General features: G+C 34.6%; 3 protein-coding genes across 12 annotated transcripts; 1 reads left to right on the forward strand and 2 right to left on the reverse strand.

Moving 5' to 3' along the window:
• Positions 1-388: 388 nt before the first annotated feature.
• On the reverse strand, positions 389-6,446 carry LOC124223103 (solute carrier family 66 member 3). Of its 7 annotated transcripts, none has more exons than XM_046634792.2 (5): positions 6,292-6,446; positions 3,252-3,506; positions 2,669-2,891; positions 1,796-1,916; positions 389-1,126 (listed from the first exon to the last, which is right to left on the reverse strand). In XM_046634792.2, the coding sequence occupies exons 2-5, from the start codon at positions 3,395-3,397 to the stop codon at positions 993-995; spliced, it is 624 nt and encodes a 207-aa protein (XP_046490748.1). In that variant the 5' UTR covers positions 3,398-3,506; positions 6,292-6,446; the 3' UTR covers positions 389-992. The 7 variants fall into 7 exon arrangements, with proteins under 7 accessions (XP_046490748.1, XP_046490749.1, XP_046490754.1 ...); XM_046634793.1 differs by lacking the exon at positions 6,292-6,446 and adding an exon at positions 4,795-4,866; XM_046634798.2 differs by lacking the exon at positions 6,292-6,446 and adding an exon at positions 4,586-4,711.
• On the forward strand, positions 5,886-17,979 carry LOC124223096 (uncharacterized). 4 transcript variants are annotated; one of them, XM_069137698.1, is made up of 8 exons: positions 5,886-6,062; positions 6,244-6,390; positions 7,770-7,894; positions 9,197-9,406; positions 10,182-11,957; positions 12,433-12,601; positions 13,171-13,566; positions 13,827-17,979. In XM_069137698.1, the coding sequence occupies exons 4-7, from the start codon at positions 9,290-9,292 to the stop codon at positions 13,563-13,565; spliced, it is 2,457 nt and encodes an 818-aa protein (XP_068993799.1). In that variant the 5' UTR covers positions 5,886-6,062; positions 6,244-6,390; positions 7,770-7,894; positions 9,197-9,289; the 3' UTR covers position 13,566; positions 13,827-17,979. The 4 variants fall into 4 exon arrangements, with proteins under 4 accessions (XP_068993799.1, XP_046490730.1, XP_068993800.1 ...); XM_046634774.2 differs by lacking the exon at positions 6,244-6,390; XM_069137699.1 differs by lacking the exons at positions 5,886-6,062; positions 6,244-6,390 and adding an exon at positions 6,503-6,645.
• Ubc7 (ubiquitin conjugating enzyme 7) lies at positions 17,389-19,152 on the reverse strand. The gene is made up of 4 exons (XM_046634800.1): positions 18,871-19,152; positions 18,695-18,776; positions 17,858-17,976; positions 17,389-17,775 (listed from the first exon to the last, which is right to left on the reverse strand). Exons 1-4 carry the CDS (start codon positions 18,911-18,913, stop codon positions 17,516-17,518), a joined length of 504 nt encoding a protein of 167 aa, XP_046490756.1. The 5' UTR covers positions 18,914-19,152; the 3' UTR covers positions 17,389-17,515.
• Between the last annotated feature and the right edge of the window lie 593 nt (positions 19,153-19,745).

The following is a 19,745-nucleotide window of genomic DNA, read 5'->3' on the forward strand; positions in this document are numbered from 1 at the left end:
TGTCTGGGAATTTTCTGCACCGTGCATCGTTAGCTAGTTATAAAAATGAAATCATTTTTTTCATATTGGGATTTTTTGTTTCTAAGTATAAGCGTTACTTTTTTTTACTTCAGTTTTACCCTACGAACTTGTTCTATACATAGCGAAAAAAAAAAAATCTTCGTCGGAGGATATTTCTTATATCTGATTTCAAAGTGTCTACACTTTTGTCACTCAAAGTTTTCCCATATTTTCAATAATGTGGGGAAGATATGTTTATTTTTTTAATATTCTCTCCGGCTGGTAGTTTTTAATAAATTTGAATGGTAAAATTTCGAATTTCAAAAGCGATTTCGTGAAATTGGATTTAATATCAAATTGCATAAAATATCAACTAACAATTTAATTATTATTTTGGTTATTCGCATCGATACACATTAGAACATTGCGTTTTATTATATAGATTTACATTTTTGAACATTGGGTAAAGACTAACAATTAAATTCAGAGATTCAAGTACTTTTAGTATAAAGTTAGCATACTAAAATAAATTGAAATTACGTCGCTTACGGACAATTATACATGTATAATATAATGTCCGATCAACACAATATCTTTTATTTCCATTTAAATATTATTTTGTGATGCAAAACTAGTTTTTTTCAAAAATTCTGCATTCTTCGATGAGCAATTCTGCAATATTAATACGTAATGCGAAACCAGAAGTAAATATCAAATGAAGGATAAATAATACGATAGACAAACAATTAATAATATCTGATACATACGTAAGTGAACACGTAAAAATGTATTAAAAAATAAATTAATCATGCCGAAGTATCGATGAATTTACGTTTTCGTGAAACGGACACATCACGTGTAAGTGATACTAAGATTACTGTATATTAAGTACAGAAATTTGACTTCTAGTCGTACGTTGTAATCGGCAAGTCTTAAAACTGTGAGACGGTTTGTTACCACAGTTAGTAATGTTCAAAGTTAAAAAAAATAAACTAATCATGCTTTACGGTTGATCGCCTGTAATAAATAGCAGAGAGCATAATGCTGCCGCTTAGCGATACGGAGATGATGAAGTTGCTCAATAAAAGAAGATCGGCCGAGTCCATCCAAATTGTAAAAACCCTTGCTGTAAAAATATATGAATTATTTTTTAGTCCACAGCAGGAGTTTAAATATTGATCGTTAATTAATTCTAACATTTAACCATTTACAAGTGTAATAGCACTGCATGTTATACATATTTGCTTACGATATAAGTCAACTGGCACGAATTAATTTTTCTGACAGTATTTTTATGCGAGCATTTCTTTCTCAAATAGTTTAGTTTACATGTAATTGTGAAATTAAATTATTTGCCAAAATCTATCGTTCCTTATAAACTTGTCACACATTTGTTTAAAGCAATACCATTTGATTTGTATAAAGTAAAATTATAGTTGGGAAACAATTGCATGGTATTCTATAAAAAATAATTCATCCTTGAACAAATAAGTAACTATAAATTAATAATTATATATAAAATCATTTGAATAATTCTGTGAGAAAATTTTACAAATTTTCAGTTTTAACATCGACGTAGGTAAAAAATGAAGTAATAATATCCGAGCTCTACTTCTCGTGTAATATTAAACATTTACGGCCGTGCTGAAGATGCGTAAAGATAATAAACAACCTTATCGACTTCCGTTATGCCAGGTTTCTGCTATCACCGACCTGATAATACGACTTGTATATATTACGTAGATTGCCACTAGTTATAAGAGTTTAAATATTTGAATGGTAATATAATACTCACTAAGGTTAGTCAATGTTGAAATAACCCAGGTTAGAACAGAGATGGATTCGCTATTTTTCGCCCGCAATATCGCTGCCAATTGTGCTATTTTACTGGAAGCGGAAATCGGCGTACACATCGGCTAGAAAACAAATAATATTGATAAATATTAAGTAAAGAATGATATTGGTATTAATTTAAAAGTCCAGCTTCTCTTTAAGAATGACTGAAATCGTCTAGCCACGTGTAAAAAAATATTAAATGTACAGATTTAACTTCTAAGGAAACAGGAATTCACATTTATGATTGCATGTTCGTTTTTACCTTGCCGTCAACCGTTTAAAATTCATATATTTTACTCAAACTGTATCTGGAGAAACTTATTTGAATAATTGATAAGTAATGCAGAATGACGTGAAAGGCGCATGAGACGTACAGTCAAGTCAACAAATAACATTATTCTTCATCGAAAATTCACACGTTCATTGACCAATTACGATCAACGATAGCTCAGTTTAATCGTAAATTAATTATCCATGAATCATACTAGTCGGATTTTTGATGACACAAATGTACTTCTTGGCGAATCACAAGTTATCATCTGTAAATTGCAACGATTATGTACACGTCGATTTTTTTCTATATAAATTTAAAACTTGTAAGGAATTCATTTTAAAGAAAACTACAAGTTATTTTTCATTACAGTAAAAAATAAAAAAAAGCAAAATAATATGATTTCTTTGGCGTTGGTAATTATATAGCGATTTATATTGAACTTAACGAGGTTCGAGTAATACTTTTTGAAACTTTGGTTGAATCACGTTTTCGTTACGACAGATTTACGCGCTGACTGTACATTCCATGGTATATATTCTTAATAACACGTAAACCAACCGCTAGAATCGTTAAAGCAGTCTTCGGTACGATTTGGAATAAAAAACAGCCGAAAATAAAGAAGTATAAAGCAGCTAGTAAAAATGAGCTCGGGCTGATTAGATCCAAGTACAATAGAACCAGATATATGATAATGAGGTCTTGTAGCAGCAGAACCGGATACTCCAAATACGACAGGAATGAATATTCGTTCGTATAATTGTAGCTGGTCATCACTGTGTAGCTGAAAACAACGCGTTAAAAGATTATATCAGAACTCGACGTATGAAACAGTTCAAACAGTTAGCAATAACTTTACATGTGTGAACAGAAATTCTCACACAAGCAAGTTTTACTTTTCAATGTATAACCGATAGTGTAAGTTGTTTTTTCAATGTATCGAGCCTAGTTCTATATTTCTAGGAAAATGTCGAGTCGTTTCCATTGTTTTTTTTTTTTTTTTTTACTTAGAATTATATTTTTTAACGAATCTATACGTATATAAATGACCTGAAGAAATTTTATTGAGTAAAAAATATTTGTTGATTGTGCCGATGCGTTTGGATACCTATCCTTCGTACGGACGTTTTTTTAAGAATAGTACCTTGTAAGTTCCAAGAACAATCCTAGAAGCGAGATTCCTGCAGCTGTCTTTAACTTATATAAATTCATTATTTGCGGAATCTTCTGCACTAAACACATCAGTATTGTGATGATGCTGAGAAAGTCAGCAAATAGTTGTAAATACATTGTTGCGGTTGAATGTTGCAAACTTTTTCTGTACGATGATGTAGTCCTTGATCTCAAAGGCCTTTTTGTGGGTACCTTAGAACTCACATTTCGATTTTCATTCCAAATCCTGAAAAATAGGTAAAAACATAATGTGAATTGTCCTTGCCATCATTTTGTTTGACTTAAAATAGCCCGCGATGCTTTATGAGTAATGAGAATCGTAGTACAGCCGAAATAAAGTTAGAAGTGTAACAATGGCGGCCATGTTGCAGATTATGTGCATGTATTTCAATTCGAACTGTCAAATGTTTTAAAAACTATTTTTTCTAACTTTAATATTAGACGAATTTGTGGTTGACTTCGGTTATTTCAGGCTAACTCACAATCAAACATTTAAATCTAAAGAATCATTTCTGCATCCCAAATTTGGAAAAAACGTCGAATTCATAGTGGTTTACTGATTATCGTCTCGTTTCAAGCAAATGTCAACTGAACATACCACGTCTATAAGTTACAACTTGATCAGCTAGTGATGGTTATTAAGTGCAAAGGCTGAATAGTGAACAATAATATTATGAGCATGTCTTCCTGTGAGCCTTTCAACGGTACTTTAAATTTATCTTAAACCGTACATAACCAAGGGTAAACACGTTTTTCTATAACACTGCAGTAGTATTGCTATATTGATAATACAACACCTACGAACAACACGAAATAACTGCTGAATATAAGAATTACGACTTAGCAATTCTAGAACTGCAACTTTCAAAGTTTACACCGTCGGTCAATCTCGTGCGTTATGTTATTCAAACAGCTCCGCGTTGCTTGCGCAATTGCGAAGCGTCTACAAGCGAACTAGTAAGCGGTTCGACAATACCTAAACTGTGATCGTATTACATAAATAGATGTGCGTAGACTACGGCTGGGGACAAACTGTTAAGCGAGCTAGAATAGCTCCTGGCCATTCGTCTGGTGTCTGGTAAACGCGCCAAGGTCGGATGCTGGGAACTTCATCGTTTAACAGGAGCGCAACTAGAAATTCTGTTCTGTCGCAAATTTTTCGAGTGGTAACTTTGAAAAAAAATAAAAATAAATAAATAAATAAAATTAAAAACCGAACCACCATACTGTATTTATAACCGTATCCTACACCGTTTATCACGCAAGAGATATTTTAAAGTTTCGAAAGTATATTTGAAACCTTACTTTCGTTACACTCGTTTTCAATCAAGAGTACTACGAAGAATTATACACCGGGTATGTTACGTGTAGTATAACAGAATCTGAATCTACTTCTGTTTATAGAATAGAACTCCCGTGATATTACGTGCGAATTCGTAACAGACGAACGATGTTCGATGGCGGATTTGAAATTGTGGAAGCAGAATGAGGATTTTTCTACAGAACCCTCATACCTTTCTTTAAGCTACGCCAGTGCAAGAAGGCTCTATGAATGCGGAGAGCCTTGAGCAAGCGCCACTCGCGACTGTCAAATCGCCGGTGAGAAAGATGCGCGCGCTTTATTCCGCGCAGTCGCTGAGCGTAATATCTTCGAATTAGACTCGTAATCACGCCACGCGGTGCTGCAGGCCAAAGCATAGATCAATACACACACCCGGTATTGTTTGATGTTAAATATTTATCGAAATGACAACAATCTATTAGTCTGCATTGATCTGATTTTTTAAAAAAAATTTTTTTCTTTCAATAAGGTACAAGTTTAGGCCCTTAAAAATACGTACATTTATTGAGAATCATAGAGTTTCAAATATGTTTCCAGATTCACGAGTATCCAACTTAAACAAAATCCCAATACACCCAAGTCTCAACTGTCCATACCTGTATTTTTAAGAACAATCGAACATCGCCCATTTACAGTTAGGCGTCGATTTTACTGTGTCTGCCTTAATTGATGTTACGAATCTTATCGCGTTGGAGAATTTTGCCGAAAAAGTAATAGATCTTCATCTTGAATTATACTAGATACGTTGCAAGAGTTAGAATTAGCATAAAATGAAGCCAATAGAGAAATATGTCAATGCAAATAATATTTGCGAATTTTTCGCAGATTCAAATCGTTGCAGGATTCGATTTGATCTAATTTCAAATAGCATCTGATTTCTGTGCCACTTTAGCCTGCAGGCTTATTTTGACGATTTAATTTGATGAAATTTTAATCCGTGGATAGCTGACACAGAACGAACAATCTGATTAGTCTGATTCAACAAAATACTCCAGGTTGTCGCTTCATATCAGATAATTGTCGACAAAGCTCCGCGTGGCTGCTACTGTTTAACAAAAATATTCGGGCAGAGATTTTGTCACAATACAATGATATAATTCGGTGAATCTAACGGAAAGGGTCAATAGCACAGGTCAATGTCGATCCGTGTTAGAAAATCGGCAGGAATAGCGAGTAAAACCGCGGCGTGTCGATAAAGCAGAAACCGGTAATTCACTGTGTTCACTCCTGATGCTGCTGTCGTCAGGTCTTTGGACAGAAGGAACGGGGGGAACAGAACCAATATGGAGTAAGTGGGATGTGAAGATCTGCGTTGTCTTTTAAATATTGATTTGTGGTGTAGGGTGAACGAAATGTTGTCGCCGAATGAATTAATCCAACTTTTTATCGTGCGGGGAATTTCATCGGATGTAAATAATGCTCGCACGGCGTAATACCGAGGTATGTTCTCGATTTTTTACACAAGCTTATACAGAAACGTCAAACTAGTCGCAATTACTACCAACGCCGCAAACATCGACCGCGCCGGGACATCAAACTCATTATATTTTAAAATAAGGCATGGTCCCTTTTAGCGGATATGTTTTAATTACTGGCAATGCGCGATATATATCTGTCATAGTCAGGGGTCAGCGGATTCTGGGCTGTGGCTTTGGCGGGTCATCCTTACCTTCGTTTCACGTCCCCCCATCACTTTCGATTCGCTAAGGAAACCTCCATTTCTTACTACCATTGATGAGGATAAATAGGTTGTACGATGTACGATCACGTAAGTAATTATTATCCGATATATGGGTGTGCTCATCCGCGATTTTCCCTCCTCTCTCTCTTTTTCTCCATCCCTTCCCTACTCTCTTCATCCAATGCTGACAAATGATTCCTGTTCTGTTGTTCTCCGACTCGTCACTCGTGTGACAGCATAATGTTTTGCATTCCAATTAATAATGACTCATCGCTGTAACGTCTGCACCAATAAATTTTGTCTCTTCCAAGTAACTCTGTGCACAGTTGAAAAAAACACTCGGCGAGTATCAATTCTTTTTCTCACACAGATGCTACAATTTTCGTTAAATAGAGTGTTTTGTGATTATCGTTCAATTATTTTCATCATTTTTTCTATCAACAATATTCTTGTTGCTCTTTCACATTCATCATTTTCAACCAAACTTACAGTATGTGTTACATTCTTTGTCAACATAATCTGACTACTACAAGTTTGAATGATAGTGACAATACAAAAAATTTCCTGATAATCTGAAATTTAGTATCACCGAACTTTGTGTTTGGAAGTTTTTAACTTAGTAGCGAAGATACTCGTATGATTTACATCCCGCGTTTTGTTCGATTAATTCTAAGGGAACGCCTCTTCATGTTTGAATCTCGTCACACTCAGGCATAAGATACTTTGCGTGTAATTAAACACCCAGAACTTATATCAATTATTTGATAATCGTGCAAGGGTTCGCTTATTATAATAAAATTGTAAATTTGTAGAAAATTCATGTAATACATAATTGTGTGATATAAACAGAGTTTAATTAAGAAACATATCCAGCTTATTATCAAATTTCTTTTTTGAATATCGTATGCATACATTTCATTTCATTGATTAACTTTATCTGCTATAAAATTAGAATGATAAAAATGAACATTTTTCAAAATTTATCACGTCGAGGAAATCCTTTGCAACTTGGAAAAGTGACAAAGATGAGGTGATATTTTATGGAACTGACTGATTTACGACTAATACGAGTATCAGCGGACAAATTTGAATTCTTATTTGGTCTGAAATTGTACATAAATATGACATTCGATATCAGTATATCCGTTCGATTTTTTACGGTATCTCTACTTGAAGCATTAATTAACGTTTTGATGCGGCACATCATACAAATTTCTTTTATCTTCCAACAATCGCGTGTGTTGTTTGAATTAAACTTCGTTAGAAGTCATACAAGTTATTTTAAGAGAATCAGATCGATGAAATAAAATGCTACTTTTGACATTCAGGAGAAAACTGGTATCACACATTTGATATAAATTAATACCAGGCAATATTAAATTAATTTCAGAATATTTAAACCGATAGTGAATTAGGCTTCAAATTTGGAGAGCTATTTTTTATTCAAACTCTTTATTTGTTTTTAGATCCTCATGGCGCACGAAAATGGTACCATTGAATTCGCAGACGTGAAAGCGAGAAGACTGTCTGCAGTTTGTCATGACTGTGTTTCAAAAGAACAGGACCTCAGCTTTGAAGTTGTATAAGAATGGTAAAGCCAGCAAATATAATAATTTTGTCATAAACAAGTAAATATTTGCAATTTACTATCATCCATTCATTTGTTACGTACTCGGCTTGTAGATGAAAATTTTAAATAACAAGCACTTTGACCCTGGTATTTTTTAAATTGCCGATTTGATATCTTATATTTATTAGAAAACAAAAGTTTGATTTGGAGAAGAAATATATCTCACAAACTGAAACTTGAGGTACATTTTGAATGTCTATTAAATCACTGAATAAAAATATGAAAAACTTCGTATTATGCTTAGCATATTTTAATAATTTATGAGTGAATAATTCACCTTGAAAGAAACACACGTACACTCGCAGAACCGAATTACTAAATATACCAAATCCAAACGTTTGGTGTAAAATAGCATGGATCAGCTACAAACATGACAAAGAACGTGCATAAAAGAAAAAACGAAGAAAAAAAACGTGTAAATTATACTAAGCATCAATGCAAACGCTTGTACACGATTAAGATGGCTGCGACAGATACACTTGAGATAATATCGTGAACATACAATTCCTTCCAGTGTTTACGAGTAACGCGGTCTAAAGAATTCCAAAGACCAATCAGTCTTGTGAAGTTTAAGTGCGATCTTAAACACTTCAACATTTAATGATTTATGTCATAAATTTTTGCCCGCAAATCAGAATTAATGTTTCTTGTTAGTTGAGAAATAATTTCCGTTTAAAAATTTATTTGTCACATACAGCATTTTTCGTATTTTCAATACAAGAACAATCCAAAATTAATTTGCAATGCGACATAAAGAGTTTTACGATATTTGAAAACGTTTCAGAGAACATAGCAGCATTATTTCCTTCTCACACTGTTTTTCTTAATGTGGAATTTACGGTATTTGCGATGTTCTACGCGACAGAAATTAACTCCGACTCATGATCAAAGAGTTTTTCTACACATCAGGAATTTAAAAACGCTTAAATATTGATTTATTCATGTGCAATGAAATGCTGGCTAAAAATAGCAGTACTGCGAATCGATCGTTTCAACGATATATTTATATACTATAAGCCAAATGAATCATTTGAATCAATTAAGCGACAAATACTGCTTTTACGCTTACCATGGAATATCTTTAAATTTTTTGTGTCACGCAATGGTTGCATTTGAAAATAAGAAACTCATATACCTTGAAAATCTAAGTACAATTGGCCTCCGTTCTAATGTATTGTACCGTAAGAAAAATATTGAACGAATTTTGATTGATATGTATATATTGAACCGGTTAAATATCACCTAATCGTATTAAATTTACAGATGGAAAACCGAATGCAAAAGGAATTATGAGAAAAAAAGTACATTTGATTTGGTGAAAATATTTGGAATCGCGTTAGGTGTAGGGAATGTGAAATGGACTCCCCGCCATCATGCTCGCTAAGTGCCACTGGGCCACTGAGTGACCTGGGCAGCAGCGGACTTGGAGGTTCGATATCCAGTGATTCTGTACGAGCACATCTTGCTATTGAGGTGAATAGTTGAAATATCGAGTTTTAAGCCGTCTCTTAAGTTGTCTAGATAATTTTATCCTCCAGAATAGTCACTTGAATAAATTCATCTCATCTTTCATCTTGTAGAGATGATGAGATTCGAATTCATGCTTCGTCTTCATCGATATAAATCTGCTCCAGTTGATCTTCATCTTTTTTGTTATCGGTATAAAGATAGAAAAAACTGCTTACTGAATCACAGCCAACGATATTCAAAGTCGAAAGACTGATGTAAATTTTGTGAAGACAAATAATGTCTTCCAAACAAATATTTTTTTGGTCCCTGACTAGAAAAATATTTTTAATACTCTGACTAAATTTTAATAGATTTCCCCAAATATTTCGTATCTTCACGAAATTGACACCAGTTAATTCCATCAAATTTTGTGTCGCTTCAAAATCAAGAAAAAAAAATCAAAAATTCACACTTACGGCATAATTTATTTATTTTCACCACCCATGAAGAAATATTCTGTTTCAAAACAACATTTTTTTTTCCAGCATTTTAACAGTCTTTCGTTTAGATTGCAATCTTTTTTTTTATTATCGAGGTGAAAATTAGGATAATGGCGTGTTTTGCGATAACTGCATAAGAAATTAACTTTACGTCTTATCCATAAAAATGTTTTGTGCAAATAATTGTATCATCTTTATCATCCGGATGATAATTAAATAATAATTATGTTTCACAACACTCTCGGCAGAAGAAAACTAAACAAGTGCTTACGAGTAACGTTCGTTCTCTTGGTCAACAGATGTTGGAGAGCGACGTTGAAAGTAAATCGTTATCTCAAGACTCGTTTGATTATTCCGATGGTATGTGCGGCGAGAATTTCAACACTTTGAAAAAGGGACCTGGCTGGGCAGAGATGGACGGTAAATTGGAGGTGGAGGTTGTCGAGGTGGCGATCAAACCTCCGCCAGAATTTCAAGACAGCCCGTCTCCGCCAGACTCCGTATCATCGGCAGCACCTATTCTCAGTTACACCCGTTCAACGCGGCATCCAGCGCCTCGATGGATAGACAAAATGGCCGAAATGTTGATGCAGGTGATAGTCGAAGAAGCTCTAGTCATATCGTGCAGGATATCCTGGCCCGAAGGGCGGATAGCGCCGGGTTCAAATCCTGTGCCGATAGTTGCAGCGAGTGCGCAAACCTCTCGTCTACTTTGGACATCGGACATGCTGACTTTTTCACCGCCGTGTCAGGGATCGATGGCAATAACGCCGTACAGCACGTTGAATCGTCCGAACTCTCGTTGCTCCTTATCGTCTTCGCGCTTGTCCAGTTCTCACAATTCGTTAAATACCTCAGGATTAAACCACAAAGTGGACGACAGTAGTTTCATAACGTCGGCAATGTCTCACGACGTTTTAACTACTAGTGAAATAAGTGATATGTACAACGTGCCGTTTGACTCCGACATTTATACCGTACCGATAGATATGGTGCGACCTTTGCACGAACTTAGAACCCCTCAAAGGCCGAAAAGACACAGACATCATAGGAAGAGGCGGAGAAACGTATCGGCCAGTTCACAGAGCGAATTGGAAGCGCACATTCAACAGGCAAGGCAGTATTGTGCAAAACCGCGCGCCATCACCCACGTTATCAAATCGCAGCGATTACTGACCGAAGTTTGTTGCAAAGACGCAGCCAACGGAAAGCGGCACAGCGTTCCGGGGACTTCGGGTCGTCATCCTCCTCACTCGTCCAACAGTCAGGCGCACAATATTGGCGAACCTATCCACATGACGCTACACGAAGTGCGACAGTATTTGCAAACGTTATATTCAAGCTCCAGTGATTCTAGTGAAAATAAAATAAAACGTGATAAAATACCTGCGAGTCAAACACCTATACATCTAGCAGTGCCAAAGGGTATTAATATTAATATTAACAATAACAATAGATATAGCAGTCCACATACGGACTCGTTGACGGATACACCAATTTCTAATAAGCCGAACAACGGTCTAGTTAATAATAATAATAACTCTAATTTTAGAAAGTATAAAAAGCAAAATGCGTTCGCCAATATGAGAAATAAAAAGGTCAAAGATGAACAGCAGAAGGATAAGTCTGACACGGAAAGGGAGAAGATTAAGAAGTCGCAGCGCAATTTTTCCTTAAATTTAAAACAAACCCTTTGTAATATCTTTAGGTTTAGGCGGCTCGGCTCGCCTGAACATTTTGTAGGTAAACGAAATAGCATCGTACAAGGTGATATCGTTGAGGAGGAGGAGGGCATCGACTCCGATCAACATACCAATAACAATAATACCACAACTAACGAAGTTGACGGTGCTGTGCAAAAGTTACCTTTTTTTAAACGCGCGCTACCTCCTCTGCCTAAGAGCAATGGACAGGTCGGAGTAGAACAAGCTGAGGATGCGCTCGCAGCGATGGTTGCCAAGCCCGAGTCTCCGACTCCTTCGCCTTTGGTGCCCATTGATCCGGTGAAAGACGACGAAGAAGTCGCCGAAGATACGAGTATGGATTTCGCCGCTAGTATTGAAAAAGTGAAGGATGTGAGTAATTTATAAGACGCAACGTATATTTTAGTATCGTTGATTTATCGGAAAGTAAAACGTAACAGCATCTATGAGGTTGAAGTATAGTAACGTTAAACATGACAAAACGTTTGTAAAAACTCGCTACTGTTTTGCGAACGTAGAACGATTTTGAAGTAATAGTTTAGTTTGTAGAATGTGAGTAGTATTTTTTATATCAATACAGTTTACTGAATCTCAAAACGAAATCCTTGTTGTAATTTTTTCCAAAGAATGCATCGTCGTCTACACTAAACACTAACGTTACAAACTTCAACCTAATTAGTATCTCCAAAAAAATATTATAATAAACATATCATTGACCACACTTATTTTATATTTTTGGACATTATTCGTTTTCAAAGGCATTCTTATTTATCATAAAGTTTTGTGAATTTGAACTACTAGCCAGTATTAATCATGGAGTAAAAACTGTTCGACATTTTATTTATAGTATGGCTGGTATTGGGGACCGATATCCGGGGAAGCGGCTGAAAAAATATTATCCAACGAACCGGATGGATCATTTATTGTACGTGATAGCAGCGATGACCATTACATTTTTTCATTGTCATTTAGACTAAACAGTTGCGTCAGACATGTTCGGATAGAACATGATCAGGGTGAGTGCACTATTAATGTTTCCTATCGGTTATTTTTTATTTTCATTATATCCATTACTAGAACTTGAGACAAAATCTGATTGGACAATTAACTGTTTAGCAGAAATTTATTCAAAGGAATTTATATAGAGGATTTCAAATCGTTTCTGAAGACTAAACTTATCAACGTCGAATATTTAGAAATCTTTTTCTAAAATCCCTGACTACCGTTATTTATTTTTCATTGCCCGCATGTATTGTGCTTGTTATAAATGTTGTACAGGTAAGTGACATATTCTGTACATTCACCCTTTTATCGCACACGCAAATTATTCAGTTATTTGTGTGTTTGACAAAATCGTTTCACGCACTCTTGTAATACTTGCATAATACAATAACAATGATTTTTTTAATTCATTTTGAATAATGCGGGTTCTGAAAGCGAAACATTTTTTTCTAAATATCTTGCTAAATTGAAAAGAAATCTTTGCATACTTTTTTGTTCTTTAATATATGTAGTCCAATTTTAAAAATGTGTTAAAATACTTGTACCCAGTAATAATGTGAACGTAACGTTTATTCAAATGCAGGCAACTTCAGTTTTGGCAGTTGTACCAAATTCAAATCGCACACAATTGTGGATTTCATCGAGAATGCAGTAGAACACTCACGCAGTGGGCGTTATCTGTTTTTCCTTCATCGGCGACCAGTGTTGGGTCCCATGCGCGTACAACTCCTTCATCCTGTGTCAAGGTTCAAGCAGGTTCAAAGCCTGCAACACATATGCAGATTTGTTATACTAAAAATGGTGCGCAGGGATCTAATTCCCACCCTGCCTTTGCCTCGTCGCCTCATCGATTACCTAAGTACGCCACATTACTACAGCGAACAGCTTGCTGAACAAGACGATCGCGCCGAATCACCGGTCAGTTCTTCTACTGGTGAATTAGAAAAGATTTGTTTCACACCGCAGGCTTTATCGTGAGGTACGCATAGTTTTTTTCGTCGATATTTATCTTTCACATGTTTTATTGCCTATATGGAAGATTGATTGCAAAACAACAGTTCTTTGAGTTTCAAAATTTATTTCCCAATTATCTCAGGTATAATATAAATACATCAGAATATATAAGGTAGTGTTATGAATTTTAATTTAATAATTGCGCAGTTTTCATTTATCAAATTACTGAAATACTTGTTCTGAGGTAAAACGGACTTTTAAGTCATTATGAATAATTGTTTTCAGACTTTGCCAGAAACTTCTTTCCAAGGAAAAAAATGTGACTCGAACAAGCCTTCTCGTAACAAAAGGTAAATCTGTGGGGCAGCACCTAAATCTATGCTGAGGATTTGCGATTAGTTGTTTTTTATTTATTTTTTTTTTGCTGCCATACACAAATACATAAACTTGACTTATACCTTACAATTATCCTTTGGAGTCATAAGTTATATACAAAACAAAAACAAAAAAAAAAACAAAAAAAAACAGAAACGAAAAATAATAAAAACAAAAATGAACTGTTATTAAACCTAAAAAACGAATATTTGTATCAATAATTTTATTAACCAAGTGATATTTCTGTAGCTGGCCTGTCCGTAAAATCGGCCAGTCCGTTGATCAGTCCAAATTGTTCGTGTTTATACGTAAAAAAATAAAATCCAAAATGTCCATGAGAGTATAAATAGTACTTTTGTCCCAACGAGCTTACAGTAAATTTATTGAAACAATATTCAAGACTGGTGTAGTCAATTAATTAATGATTGAGCTAAAAGTTCGCTAAATATCGCCATCATCACCATTTCGCTTTCAGGCTGTTATTCATTCTAATTACTTATTCATTTTTTCAGAACAACGTAACGCTGAAATACTGTTTTATTAAAAATTTCGACCAAACATTTTTACATTGGTTCAAAATATTTAGTAGAACAGAATTTAAAATATATTTGTTTCATTTTGTCACTGTTTTAACCAGACATCGGTTAACTACTGCGTATTATGTCGAATACAAAGTTATAACGGAATCTGAGATCAAGAAAATGCAATATATCAGGGTCAAACCATTGAATTGCTTATTTTGGGCTGTGACATATCTTAAAACTGGAACAATACAGGCCTGGCTACATGAATAGAATCTTCGAAATTTTAGTCTCTACAATTTGATGCTGGCAGTATGAATAAATAATAACTTTATTCTGTTCGCGTCTAAAACGAAGCCTCAGGAAAATGTTGTGATTACATAAACCCTAGTCTTGTCCTGTTTATACTTTTTGTTGGTGGATCAATGACGTGACGACGTCATGTACTTCATCGACTTGATAGTTGACAACACTAAATTATCGTCCCTGAAAAACCCAGGTGCCTCTAGTCTGTACACGGGCTGCAATTTGTCTGATTTGTTAACGATTACCGGCCTCGTTGTTACTTCTTTAATTTTTCTGATGATAACTTGTATATATATATATATGTATGCATCAAAATATCTTGTTATTGTAATTTTAATGCATTATTTTATCGTACATTATCGAATTTTAGTTATTCATTCTTAACATTCCTGTAATTTATGTTTATTAGGATATATTTATTTATTTCATCTAGAACGTAACTGATTTATGTAACAATGAATTACATTCATCCATCCAAGATGTAATACAAAATGGCGACACTGAAACTAAAACAGAATAACAATTGATAGTATCAGGACTTATTTAATTCTTTTAAAACTGTAAGTTGTAATCTTGAATCTCATCCATCGCAACCGAAATATTAATTACTTCCCATATTTCTCATAAAAAAACGGATCACAGGTTATAGTGGTTCGTGACGTAATTGTTACGGTAATAATCTTTGAATCCCTGTCGCAAACTAGATAAGTCCTTGTGCTATCCTTTCTTCCTGCGGTAATCGCTAATTACTGTGTGTAACGTAAAGTGCATGTAATATCAATGCAGTACTGATAATTTCAATTTTTCTTTTTTATGAATGTAACGACGAATGTCAAACGATAAAAACAAATTTCATCGCATCACTATTTTATTGATTTTACTAGTAAGATACAGTTACTAGAATATCTTTATTCTTATTTCAAATATTTAATTCGGTATTTTTATTTACGTGACAGGGTATTATTTTTCAATAATATGCTAATTCTTTTTCTGTGCTTGCCAGTTTTGTGACGTCACTTGAGTGAACGAAAATTGAATTAATTATTTTGAAATATTCTTGGAAAATATCTTTAGCTTATTTCATCTCAGTGTTTGCATCATTACCAAAAAGGAGGAGAGGAGGAGATATTTACCAAAGTTTTGGAAATTCTCTTTGATCTTATTTAATTACACATTTGCAAATGATGATGATGTATTCTTTTTTTGCCAATAATCATACCACATTTATAAATACACGATGTGCGTATTTGTACGTTCGAATACGTTTCATGGTGCTTCTGGAATTGTTATAGAAAAACTTGACTAGATGAAAGAAGAAACATATGTTTTGAATTGAACAGTTTTCTTTGATCAACTACCTGCTACTGCCATTTTTTTTTATCTTTCTCTTTCACACATCAACCATGTACTTATGTAATTTATTTGGATGTAAGAAATATGTGAAAGTTACAACTGTATACGGGCCTAAAACGAGAAGTTGCAAGAGCTTTGTACTTTTATATTATTAAGAAAAAACATATTGTTCTTTTCAACCCTGCTAATAGGGAAGTTGCGTAATACTTAAATACCCGAATTTTTCATCGAAATGTATGCTTTCGATCGAAACAAGCTTTACATCGATCAATACTTAAAATATTTGTCCATATGATCGCAGAAAATCTGTACAAAATTTCCATTCAAAAGATGCATTTTTAAACTCTTATTCATTTGAAAACAATCCACAATCAATTTAGTACGGATGGACAATTTCGTCAATTCCAATTGCCAAGTAGATCGAGGATAATAAAAATAACATTGTGTCTTTAATTATGCATCTTCCCTATTCTGTCTGAGCGACTGTTATAAACCTTTAGTGAAAAGCCCCTTTTATTGATATAGAAATAAAAAATCTTGTAAAACCACTGCAGTACTTGCACATCTCTTGCATATTAATATATTGCATAAGCCTTAGAAAAAAGAACATCTGGAGTGAAACTTAGAAAATAAAAAGATTTCCTACCACACAACCGAATACATAAGGGAACAAATTTCATCCCAAAACAGCGAATCTGGAATTGAGATGTATTTACAAATCTCAGATATTTCAAATCAGGTAAATTACCTTACCTAATTTATGAGTACAATATGTAATTCAAATATATCGTGCAAAAGTAACAGCAAAGAACGTTGACTTAACTCTACCTAAAGATGGTTAGTATTATTAGTTTACAAGCAATCCGTTATTAGGAAGATATATTTAATTTGTAATCAACTCAGTATTATTCCAAGAAAAATATTTAACATGTTTTTCAATTTACATTGAACAATAATTAATCGCTATCAAGGAAACAAATAATTGTTACATTACGGACAGACCAGCCGTATGATTATTTAATTTGTTTAATACATGTTATGTCATGTTTGAACAGTCGTTTTTCCATATACTTACCCACACCTGGAACTTTGTTTTCAGTAGTTTGTGCCGAGTCTGGAATTTGTATCTTTGTTTGGTTTTTTTTAGAGCCATTCAAATTGAATGGATCGAACGCATACCTCGGCGAAATGGTGAAATCGAATGAAACATATTTCATTAGAACTGCATTCTTTACTGATCATTGAATACAGATGGACGATGGGGAAAAATATATATCACAGAGATAACACAGTTTTGAAAACCTAAATTCCATATTTCACGTTTTATATACAATTATTTTGATAATTTAACGAGCAGTAAATAAATGATGAAAACAATTGGTACATAGATAACATTCGATTCATTTTTATGATATAAGACTATATTGGAATTCCAAGAGTCTTCTTAACTAGCTTCTGTGCAATTCTCTCAAATTCAAGGCGATCTTCTCTCCACATTTTAGCCGCGTCAACATTAGCTCCGCTCTCATCGTTAGGCTCTGCCAACATGCTGACGACACTCAATAAAATTTTTTCTACACTCTGCACAGGACTCCATCTTTCCGCGCTACTTTCGTAACCCATCGGATCATCTCCCGGCGCGTGAAGAATGCTAATGCAAACTCTTCCATCAGCATATACTGTGGGTTTAAAATTCCATCAACACTTCACACAATTGTATACTTATTTCCCATATATTGGATGAATATTTCCAAAACTTACTGTTCGGATGAAACATCTCACATGTGAATTGCATCTTTGGAGGACTCAGGGGATAATCAGGGGGAAAAATTAGCTTTGCTGGAAATACTCCGCCTTCAAAGCAAGTTCCTTCGGGTCCGCTGCATAATTCATATTCAATATAATTCTGAATGTAATGGGTACTTAATGTACATTATTACATTTCATTTCACATAGATGTATCTCATAGAATCTACAATTCCCACAGAAAGAACTTTTAATGGTGAGTTATGAAATGTCAATGATCAGATTTCTCGCCCTGACCTTTTCATTATCCTCAAATTTTTGGATCGAACTTCACCTTACTGAACAATTAAAAGAACATAGTTTTATTCTTCTGTGTTGATTTTTGTTAGAAATTCACCTCAAATTGTAAAATGTGGCAGATGTTTCTCATCATTAGAAATAATAGAACAAAATCCCAGTGTCAAAATTTCAGACTTTTCATATACCAAAAGCAAATTTTGCTGCTGATCAATTTTTAATGTTTGACCGTCTAAATCAATTAATAAATTTGAAATAAGAAATTTCCGACAATAGAGGGATTGTTCGATTTTTTTTTACATATTATTGGCAGAGTTGAAACGAAAGAAATTTTTGGCGCCAACTTACGGTACAATTTGAATATTTAAAAAATATGGCGCATCGCAGTTGTTTTTTTTTTTTTTTTTTTGCCGAGAAAAACTGGTTCGTAGGCCTATCTCCGCTATGAGATACCGCCAATGCAGCAATTTTAATTAATATGGAAGACATGAAGTGTCAGCTGTCAGTTTCGACTTGAGTAACAGACGTGTTGAAAGAAAAGTTCGGTTGACTCACGTGATCAAAGCTTCCCATTCGAAAAAATTCTCCTCGTTAATTGGTCCGGCGATTATTCCTTCCGGAGGATTCAGTGTCAATTCTGAAAAATATTCAACAATTTTGAGGTTATGTAGAATATATTTCACGTCAATTGTATCAGCATGTATACCGTGAGAAACAAAACATTCTCTCACGTTTGTATTCTGCCATTAAACGTCTAAGAGCAGAACCCGCCATAATTATTGCTAAATATTATTCGCCCAAGTTAACACGGTCGATTCAACATGTCACCTATGGTAATTTTGGGATACTTTCACTGCTGTGGCCGCTACACTTTCCTACACTGATATCAAAATGATGAAAATCTGCCAATGAAATACTGCGCTCTACCGGCTGGTGTATAAAATGTTCAAAAGTGTAGCGGTGTTGGGTAATGAGACTTTTTTATTGGTACTGTTTCCGATCATGCACAGCGTACGTTTCAAAATGCGCCGCCAGCGCTAAAAAATCAACAAGACAGAGACAGAACTCGTAGTTAACCCATCGGTGCAACAGCAATAAAATATAAATGACTGTACCGCCAACTAACTCCGGAACAAAGTCAGAAAGTGGATGGAAGTGCAGTAGCGGTAAAAGGACCTTCGGCACAATCTTTACGCCGTTAACGTATCATTTTAAACCAGCAAACTCTGTGAATGGTTGTTTAACTCGTCAAGCAAGTAACTAATAGACCGTCGATTACATTTGTAGGGATTCAATGGATTATTGAGCTCTATTCGACCCCACACTGCAGTCTTTTTGCTGTTTCATGTAAAGCTGAAATTAATTATGCACCGCACAAAATAAATTGAAATTTCCAAACACCGCGAAGCGAAAATACGGTGACAAGAGGTCCAAAGCAACAACGCGTTGTTTCGGAAGTCAAATACGTAAGACGTCTTATCAAACAAATTACTTTCGGCTTTGCTAACATTGTCCAGAAAGTTTTGAATATATACTAATTGCATTGTTCACAAATTTGGAAATTTATCATACTGATCGAATATCGTTTTCTGGTATTGTGTATCAG

The sequence above is a fragment of the Neodiprion pinetum genome, chromosome 7, assembly GCF_021155775.2.
Source record: "Neodiprion pinetum isolate iyNeoPine1 chromosome 7, iyNeoPine1.2, whole genome shotgun sequence".
NCBI classification, from domain to species: Eukaryota; Metazoa; Arthropoda; class Insecta; order Hymenoptera; family Diprionidae; genus Neodiprion; species Neodiprion pinetum.